Source organism: Sphaeramia orbicularis, chromosome 16, assembly GCF_902148855.1.
Source record: "Sphaeramia orbicularis chromosome 16, fSphaOr1.1, whole genome shotgun sequence".
NCBI classification, from domain to species: domain Eukaryota; kingdom Metazoa; phylum Chordata; class Actinopteri; order Kurtiformes; family Apogonidae; genus Sphaeramia; species Sphaeramia orbicularis.
In genome coordinates this window covers 6,222,707-6,232,958 of record NC_043972.1, presented here as the reverse complement: position 1 = coordinate 6,232,958, position 10,252 = coordinate 6,222,707, and the positions used below count along the sequence as shown (strand labels likewise).

The following is a 10,252-nucleotide window of genomic DNA, read 5'->3' as shown; positions in this document are numbered from 1 at the left end:
CGTCAGAAGTCTTGACCTTGTATGTGCAAATGTTGTGACGTAACTAGTTATAGATGTAACAAATTAAGCAGGAATTAAAACAGGTTGTAGAAATCCACTCGATTTTTGCCAACATGAATATAAAGATAGCTTTGCAGCACCTGGAGGGTTCAAATTCAAACTGTATGAACTATTAGGGTCCAAATACACAAATAAATGAAGCAAAGACTAATAAAAGTGGGTTTAGACAAATATGACCCCTTTAACATGAATAATAGAAACCACCACCATCCATGTAACTATATAATAAACACTATCACGACTGTATGGATAAATGAGTGATGAGTTTGACACCCTTTATGAACCCCTAAACCCTATTTGACCCTATGAGAATCTCATCAAACAAATTAAAGCTAGAATTCAAAATTCTTACATCATCAGTGTATGTAAACCTGTGTCCCCTGTTCTGAGATTCCTCAGCTTTAACCCTTTCATGCACTAATTGTGAGAACCTTAGCCAAGATTTTTTTCTTCGGTGTTTTTATTCCTCCTTAGGCATGAAAAAAACAATGCGATCGAGTTTTTTTTTTCTAAGGAGTTCCAAAAATATCCATGCATTTAATTTTTGAAGTAAAGAAACATGTGTTTCAAACCTAATATCAGAAAATGATTTGAAAACAATGAAATAAAAACATTTTTAAGGCTGCTAATCTGATGTCTTCTGACATTTTAACATATTCTAATGTTAGTAACTACTCACTTCATGGAGATAATATGCAAAAAAACAAACAAACCTTCTTGTCTAACAAATAACAATTGATTTACACTAAAAAATGTTACTGCAGATCAGGCTTACAAGAACAGCAAAGTTACAGTAATAGTCTGAATGTCAGGGTATGAGATGGTGCATAAGTGTCCACTGTGTCCAGCCCTTTGAGATAACCTTGTTGTGATATTGGGCTATACAAATAAAATTGAATTGAAAAATTGAATTGAATTGTGTTGGCTGATATGGAACTAAAACAACAAAACCCATTAACATACAAGAAAACAGCTGGAGAAGAACTGTCCACTGTAGTGACCTATCCATGAAAGGGTTAAAACACCAGCAATAAACCATGAAAAATATCTAATATCTATAAGTCAGTCATCACTTTGAAATCATGTCTTTCTGCAGCTCTTCCACTGATCACTGGTGTGAATGTAAAGCTCCGCTCCGTCTTCACTGTCAGGTCTCATGCGCTGATCCAGCTCTGATAGGTGAGGAGGTTTTACACACCCACTATAAGTCATTTCAATGACAACCTGACGCCGCCAACAGCCTCAGGCCTGAACAGATGTACAGTTCAATCATTTACTGTACTCTAACTGACATTAAGACCCTAAATCGACTGTTTGGCCCACGTTTAATATGTCCATGTACAGTATGTATGAACAGTATATAAGATTAAACACGTACAGGTGTACTTACGTTACTTATAGGTGTTTATAGGTGTATGTCTTGATACAGTTTTATCATTGTGTATTTTTTAGCTGCGGTCAAAGTAATGGTATAATAATAAAGTCCACCAGTTAATTCCAAACAGGCCACACTTCAAATTTGTACTCATCTCCATGTTTCTGTTGGTATTGTGTAAATGTGTGTATTGATACTCTACAACAGTGGTGTCAAACATAAGGCCTGCGGGCCAAAACAGGGCAGCCAAAGGGTCCAATCCTGTCCATGGGATGAATATGTGAAATGAGACTAACGATATTAACAATCAACGGTGTCAAAATCGTTTTAGGCCCGGTTCACATGACAAGGCTCTCGGGTGAAAATGACAAAATATTTTATCAGATGTGCCTTTCATTTAGACAGGAACAACGTTTTTGGGGGTTGAAAACGCAAAAAAGTGAAACCGCCTTCCAGAGTGGAAATCTTAAAAACGCTCCACTCTCACGTCACTGTCTAAAGGGTTGAAAACACAAAACTGCGTTTTATGGTTGCATAGAGTTTACATCACAGGCGCACGCCAATACAGGAAAACAACATGTCGGATTATTTCCCTGCCCTAGCCGTTCTAATTTACAACCAAGAGTCGTTTCAGCAATTGCCATGAAACACAATGTTCTGTTTCCTGTTTTGTGATTGTTTTTCTCACCAGGAAAGAACGGGAAGAGAAGTAGAAAGGTTCTACGCGGGCCTTGGTCTTGCTGGTGATGTCACCTAGCCACCTGGTGTGCATACTACATCAATGAATAGGAAATTTCACACACTTTTGTTCGTTTGCATGCAGACCCCCCCCTCCCAAAACAGATGTCTAAATGTGGAATTAAAAGTGAGAACGCAGCGCCACTTTTGCATTTTCGGTTCAGGTCGTTACCGTCTAAACGTAGCCTTAGTTCAGGGGCCACATACACACCAATATGATCCCACGTGGGTTGGACCAGTAAAATGGTATCATAATAACCTATAAATTTGATTAGATTAGACTTTATTGATCCCACAATGGGGAAATTCCATGGTCAAGGCAGCAACAGAATAAAGGGCAAGAAAATATGTGCACACATAAAGATAGTGCAAAAGACAAATACATTAAATAAAAAAAAAATAATGACACTCTAAATTTGTCTCTGTTTTAGTGTAAAAAGTAAAATTACATGAAGATGTATAAGAACAGGAAATGTCTTCAACCCACAAACACCCAAACATCCACTGGAGACGTAAACCATCTACTGATCTAAACTGTTTAATACCTGTTGATCCATTAATCCTATCAATCCATGTAAATAACTGATGTAAAATGCAGTTTGTCATCTTTTCATGGTCATCAGATATGACCCATTTGAATGTTCAGAGGCTCTGTAGTTGCCGTGGAAACACCGTCATCTTCTACAACATTGATGCACAGTAAAATCCATGGAGTTGGATCAATGACGGTGGATGGAGACACTGGGTTTATGTTCAGTAAATGACTGATTTTATTAAAAAATATACTTTTTCTTCAGTTTTCTCTGTTTTTGATAGAACAACCCTCAACTTTAATCTGAGTTTTAATGAACATCTACAAGATCAGTGAATTACATATAGGAAAATACATGATTTACACTTAAAAATGCAAAATACAGAAAATAATAACAGAGTAAATGGTGATAAATCATTGACGAAAGGTTAAAAATAGAGGACAAATTCATTTAGAACTGCCACAAAAGTAACACTGGGTCTTTATGGGTGAAGAGAAGTTCAATTTTAACAATATTCTGCCTGTCACTAAATGTTTTGTGTCTTTGTAGATCTGGTAATCTGTAAAATCTGTAACTTGTAATGTACATGTGTAAATGTTAACATATGAGGCGTAATGTTGTAAATAAGACGTTTCAGGTTGTTATGTGGTTGTTCAGGTTATTCACATTTTTAACCCTTTCATGCATAGTGGTCACTACAGTGGACAGTTACTCTACAGTTTGACTCTTGTATATTCATGGATTTTGTTGTTTTAGTTCCATATCAACCAACACAGTGGACACTTATGCATCATCTCATAAACTGCAATTCATACCATTATTGTAACTTTGCTGCTCTTGATTGGTTCTTGAATAGAAATCAGCTGTTAATATTTATTTTTTGCATATTATCTCCATGAAGTGAGAAATAACTAGTATTAGAATATGTTAAAATGTGAGAAAACATCAGATTAGCTGCATTAAACATGGTTTCATTTCACTGTTTTCATATCACTTTATGATATTGGGTTTTAAATACATGTTTCATTGCTTCAAGAACAAAATTCATGGTGTAGCTGAGTGGACATTTTTGGAACTCCATGAAAAACAGGTTGATTAAAAAAAAAAAAAAAAAATTCAATCACATTATTTTTTTTTTCATGCCTAAAGAGGAATAAAAACACACAGGAAAAAAAATCTTGATTAAGGTACTCATAATTCAAGCATGAAAGGGTTAAAGGGTAGTTTGTAGATGAAAATACTGTCACACCACTTTCACTCTAAAACAAGCAGAAAAGTTTGGAGTTGACATTATTTATAGATTACTGTTACTATTTCACTGGTCCGACCCAGTTAGATTGGTCTGTCTGTGGCCCGTGACACGCCTGATCTGGAATATTCAGCCTTTTCAGTCCTCACATATAGACGTGTGCATTCAGATTCCACAAAGATTTCTGCTGTGACTAAGTGTTTGATATGTACCCATGACATAGGGGGAACAAAAATGTTGGAAGTTCAGTGCAGATCTGTGCTAAGGCGTTAAAGATTCTCACAGATGGGTGTGGTTGTTCAACTCTGGGGTCACGCCCAACAAATCTGCACCTGGGTACAGACTGTCCAAGAGTGAGCAACCACGAATCCACGTTGACAATCACAGAAACTGCTGATGCAAAAACATGTTAAGAACCCTTTGGTATTTTATTTCCAGATCACAGATATATTTGTTTTCAGTCTCATTGAGTGATTCTTTCCAACCAGTTGGCAAAGTTTTAGAAGAAATCTTAACCTTTTGTTGAACTAAACTAAACTTATTGTGTCACACAGCTACTTCTCAGGCTATTAGAGGATTTGAAGTACTTTAAAATGCTCAGTTATGTTCGTATTTCAGATTTTTTTTATACAAACACAGAAATCCTTAACATAATGTCCGCATTTACAGATGTACTTGTGCTTTCTTACACTGTGAGAGCGGTGGTTATGAGTAACAGGCGTTTGTCGTCACAGTAAAGGAAGCTATTGTTAGGACAGGTTCATAAACTTGTTTGCACACTTGTTCAACTGAAAAAAAAAAAAAAAAAGGTTGAACCGTCTGTTTGCAATACATTAGTCACGAGACTGCGCTCTGAGTTTCCTCATAGGTGTAGACAGTCACACATGGTATTTTAAAACAGGATATTTCAGCCATATGAAGTACTTGCCATATAAATTAATTAACTATTGAGGAAATCCATCTTGTTTGCACATGTATTAGTTGTAACAGTATGTACCGGTAATGCAGGCAGCAAGAAGATGGAGTCCATGCACTCAGCTGTCAGGATATGAGGCCATTAATGAATAAGGAGTATTGTTAATTAACAACTAGTGATGCTTCTGTTGGGTTTGTTCATGGAGGATTAGCAATGAAACCCCGTAGGTCATTATTGTTACATGTCACTGCATTATCAGCTGAGAAAAAACATGTTGAAACCTCTTGGATTGTCACCAGTATCATTGTATAAAAAGTAATTATTGGATTTAAATGTAATAAATGTACATCATGGACTTAGAGCATTTACAGTGGTTTATGAACAATAAATGTATGTGGTTGATTTAAGGTAATAAAAAAATATAACGGTAACCGTAGTGTATATAGACATAACTCAAATCTGAAATAGCAGCATAGAAAATAAGGTTAATATAAAATATAACATAACTGATAGTAGTTAGATCATCCTGTAAAAGTAGAAATAATGCACAAATACAAGTTAATTCCTGAACTCATAAGTAGTAGTAATTTATTTGTCTATTTAACAGAACATAATACGTACCTACAATTTGAATTTTTATATTAAGGATGGGCGAAAAGGTGTAGGCTGAAGCAACAGCTGATTTTTGTCTACCTTATTTATAAGAAGGAAAGTTACAGAAACAGAAGACAACAAGATGGCACAGTTTTAAACAATAATATAAATCTAAGCGAAATCTTAACATTTATACTAATAATCAGCTTATTTATCCTAATATTTTACATAATGCTGTGCAGTTTGGCTTTAAGTTTTAAAAGTAATCATGAATTGTCCTCTAAGGTTTCAGTATTTTGTTTTTATCCCTAAGAAATGCAAAAGAAAGCATTGTAGTTTTTGACGTGTCATAAATGTCAGTAAGTAAAATTATAACAAAATTATAAAAACTCATGTTAAATTTGAACACAAGTAGCTTATTGAAAAAATATCAACTTTATTATAATAGTTACGTTAAAGTTATAGTTCATCGTTCCAAAACTGAACAGATAAATGTCACAAAATATATGATAATACGTCATCAGACATTGTTCAAGAACATGAAGCCGACTTAATGGTTAATATAAAACAACCTTTATTAAAATGCTATACATTACATTGCATGGACAAAGATATGATTATTACAAAAGTAAAAACATGGCTGGTTGTCAGTCCAGACTTTAGCACAGTGATAAAATGTCAGTGGTTAATGACCAGAAGGCCCAAACGTATTCAAAATAGTTCCTTTCTATAAATTAAATGTCTCATCTGTTAGCATGCTATGAAAACAGGCTAAAGTAAAACGAACCGATGCTAACGTACAGTGAAATGTTGATTGGAGATTAATGCAGGTTCAGAGTCAAAATACATTTGTGCCATTATGACAGGATAACACTGGTGACTGCACTTGGGATTCCACTAATGTCACAAAGATGACACGTGAAAAAAAAAAAAAAAAAAAAATTCTGAAAGCTACACAACTAAAAATACCACAGTGGTGAACAAAATCATTAGCAATTACTAGACACACACGTTACAATGGCAGACTGGGGCGATATGAGGACAACCAGTGCAAACTTTTATCTTCATCCTAAATTCACTGAACACGTTACTTCTATCAGAATAAAAGATACGATGGATGCATTATGCAGTCATCACGTTCTATGAAGAGGAGTTGGAGAAATTCTTTTAGCCAAGAGTGTGTTATGAGTAGACTTGCAGTGCAGTCAACTTTTACAACTCAAAGGAGCAAAATAAATCTGATGCTTACAGTCTAATACAGGGGTGCCCAATCCTGGTCCTCGAGGGCTGGTATCCTGCATGTTTCAGATGCATCCCTCTACCAACACACATGATTCAAATGGTAAGCCTATCATCAAGGTCTGCAGAAGCCTGATAATGACCGTCAGGTGTGCTGGAAGAGGGAAACATCTAAAACATGGAGGATACCGGCCCTCGAGGACCAGGATTGGACACCCCTGGTCTAATATATTGAGAAAAAATAGAAATTATGAGAATAAACTTTTTTTTAGAAAAAAGTCAAAATATTAGGAGAAAACAGTCACATTATTACAGTTTTAAAAAAAAGATTTCTATTTCGCAAGTTGCCAAAATTACCATCTGAACCAACTGCACCACAGAATTGGTTTCTAAGCCAATAGACTTAAAATTCTTAATTTCTATTAAAAGATTTCACACCTATAAAACAGATTTTTTTTTCTTCAAAATATTACATTTTTTTCTTGTCTGATATAATTCTCAAAATATATTCTTAAAATATTGACATTTTTCTCGTCAGTGCAGTCTTCACTCGTTCATTACATAGTGAACGTTGAGTCGAATTTGCGGAAAACTGAGGGGAAAATTATAAGTACCCGTGTAGCACAATTAGTTTAATATAGTCTTCATATTATCAAAACCTACAAACTATTCATTCTGGAAATTATTGCGGCAAAAAAAAAAAAAAAAGAGAAAAGTCAGTGCAGGTTAAAAGTAAAACTGAATTTACTCATATGAACACATTGATAGTGGTTTGGAATGAACATCTTTCTGAATGCATAATCCCACGTTATGCAGAAACTTTAATTATGACAAACCCACAATCAGAAATCCAAGGTGGGTTTTACAGTACACTAAGATTCGGATGTAGAAGACTTTCAATCATTTCAGTACTAAAACTTTGTTCATCTGAGCCAGTGTGAAACCTGTGTTCATTTAAACTCAAAGCTCATCCTGAACCAGTGGGAGCCCTGAGATGGTGTAACGGTGCTAGAGCCCATGGACAAGCTGCTCATTAGCATAACATTGGAAGAAAAAAAAAAAATTGCATACAATCAATGAACTTGTGGGTTTCTTATTTTTGGCACAAGCCGAGAGAGAGTAGTTGGCTGCAGTGCGTCTACCTTCAGTACTGGCCCCTGACCAAAGTTCTGGCAAGAAGTTATTTTTTTGCACAAATTCAATGTTGAGCAAAAGCCAATGGGTAAAGTAGGCAAACACCACCCCTGCATAAAACACGCATTCATCACCTGCTAAGTATAACAGCATGAGGAATAACTGAAGTTGTGTTTGAGGATACTTGATCTGAAACATTGCAAAATGTAGAATCCCGTCCTGAATGAGCCCAAACTGTCTTACTGAAAGAGGTGAATCTGTTATGCCTCCACACCAGCCAGCTCCGGGGGCATTGGCGACTTTGGATGTTTGCTTTCAAAGTGCTGCTTAAAAGTCTTCGGGTCTGGCATTTGTGTCTGACAAAGTGCAGGAAAGAATAACAGGGAAATTAGAAATATATACAAACATACATGCAGTCAGATCATAAATTACAGTGTATTCTGAGTGGACAAATGGAGCCACATGTAGAAAATCATCATCACTGTCGCATTTTACAACTATTTGGTCATCTGCAACCATTCATCCTTGAAGGTGCATTGACCATAACACAAGTCAACTCGTACTTCTAAAACATGTCTGTTTTTTGGTGCTGCTTAATTTAACAGATGTAGGAAAACAAGGCAGGAAACCAGGATCATCAAGATGCAGTTTTTAGGAGCAACAGTTTTTACATAAAAAGTATGAAGATGCCCGTCATAAATAATGTAGGATTAGACTAGTTAAAGTAATGTCAAAATAACTTTTGCATTTACAGTTTGTTGCAAGACTGTAATTACAATGTTATCACCTCATATCTGCCCAAACCATTCTTTAGAAAACTGTCTAACATCAGAACCATTAAATGGATGCTGTAGGAAAGAATGTGAAGAATGTGGCAGAAGAGTTTGAGGGGCACAAGAAGGTCTGACCATTTTCATACCTGTGCACCTGACTGATCACTGAATGAAGGATTTCTTTTGTTCTCGTCTCACTATCAGTGCTATAAAAGTAAACCACCTGGTAGAAATATGCCATAATTCACAGGCAATTTCCTGTTTATTAGGAACCTGAAAGATAATCTCATTAAGGCACTGACACATGGATTTTTTTGCTGTATATAATATGACAAAAGAGGCTGATGGCTCTTGGGTGGTGGAAGTCATGTGGCTCCCTTAAAAGGGTTTAGTTAGTATTACAATCCTCTATTGATTGTTAAACAGTGAGCACAGTAAGTATATAATGTATTTTCCCATTTCTGCCGAAGCACATACCCGACACACAGTGCATGTGTATACTAAAGCAGCCTTTGCTGCTGCTTTCTGGTCATGGCCTTTGCTCTTCTTGATCTCTGCCTGCTTTTTGGCATTCTTCTGCTGGGACTGGAACTTCTGGTGCCCACGGGCCATATCTGATCCTAGACCTGAAGAAATCATACATAACACCTTGAGGAAGGCGATCACACATTGACTTGGAAACTCGAAGAGACTCTAGCTCGGTCATAGTGACATGTAAAGAAAAGACTGACAAATTAAAAACAAGAGCACAAAGGGACTAAAGTAACCCTAAAGTCAACAATCATGATTTAAAACTGATGAAAAGCTGTTTCTACAGATCAGCAAACTTCACAATATTCGAAGCAGCAGTGGGTGTGAACAATATTGTAAAAATGGGTTAATTGTCGCTTTTTGGGTCACGGGGATTTAGCAATTAACTTCGTAGTTTCCCCGAAGATATTCAGACAGCAGATATTCAAAGCTATTATGGACACATTCGCAAAACTAGGTCAGTACAGCCAATTCCTTCGCTTTCAGCAATATCAACAAATCATTAACAGTATATTGTTTGGGATTAGCTGTCATTCTCACAACCTTCAACACAGAAACTGTTAAATCTACGAGCAGTGTATGTGATATTAAGTCAGTTGTGTGCCATGTAATACTCACACTGCTACCAAACCTAAGCAAACGTTACTCAAAAAGGTTTTAGCAGTAACTTTAGGTTTAAAAGACAAATGAGCAACGGTCAAGTAAAGCAAAGGAACAGACCGTCTTAGTAACACAAAGCTCACTTTTTTGTGATATGTTTGATTTCCATGTAAATATCACAGAAGCCTTCTGATAGCTAACGTGTTGCTAACGCTATACAAGCTAACGACAACTAGAAATTAGATGGACGTTCATATATTTTAGCGAGAGGCAAATAGTTTTCTTAGTATATTAAGTACTATGAAAGACATAACAAGTACTGTAAAAGTCTTACCAGTACAAATAGGTGTATTAAGGATACGCTCAAGGTAAATATTCAACAACGCTTGGTTAGATTGCTAACGCTAACTGTGAACCTCCTGCCGCTTCAAGTAGTTTATCCTGATTGTTGTAGTGCGCATGCCCGAGATAAACATGCTGCGTTCGAATGGTGTCAGTAATCCCGAAACC

The 10,252-nt window shown here is 36.1% G+C and overlaps 1 protein-coding gene across 1 annotated transcript; it reads right to left on the bottom strand.

Moving 5' to 3' along the window:
• Nucleotides 1-7,044: 7,044 nt before the first annotated feature.
• LOC115435052 (zinc finger protein 706) lies at nt 7,045-10,209 on the bottom strand. Its single transcript, XM_030157229.1, has 3 exons — nt 10,077-10,209; nt 9,089-9,237; nt 7,045-8,194 (listed from the first exon to the last, which is right to left on the bottom strand). The coding sequence occupies exons 2-3, from the start codon at nt 9,221-9,223 to the stop codon at nt 8,099-8,101; spliced, it is 231 nt and encodes a 76-aa protein (XP_030013089.1). The 5' UTR covers nt 9,224-9,237; nt 10,077-10,209; the 3' UTR covers nt 7,045-8,098.
• Nucleotides 10,210-10,252: the final 43 nt, after the last annotated feature.

Bases quoted from the DNA above. Each gene is read 5' to 3' on its own strand.
- LOC115435052 (XM_030157229.1), bottom strand. From the start codon at position 9,223: ATGGCCCGTGGGCACCAGAAGTTCCAGTCCCAGCAGAAGAATGCCAAA. The intron at 8,195-9,088 runs GTATGTGCTTCG...GCACTTTGTCAG, and splicing joins ACACATGCACTGTGTGTCGG to ACACAAATGCCAGACCCGAA.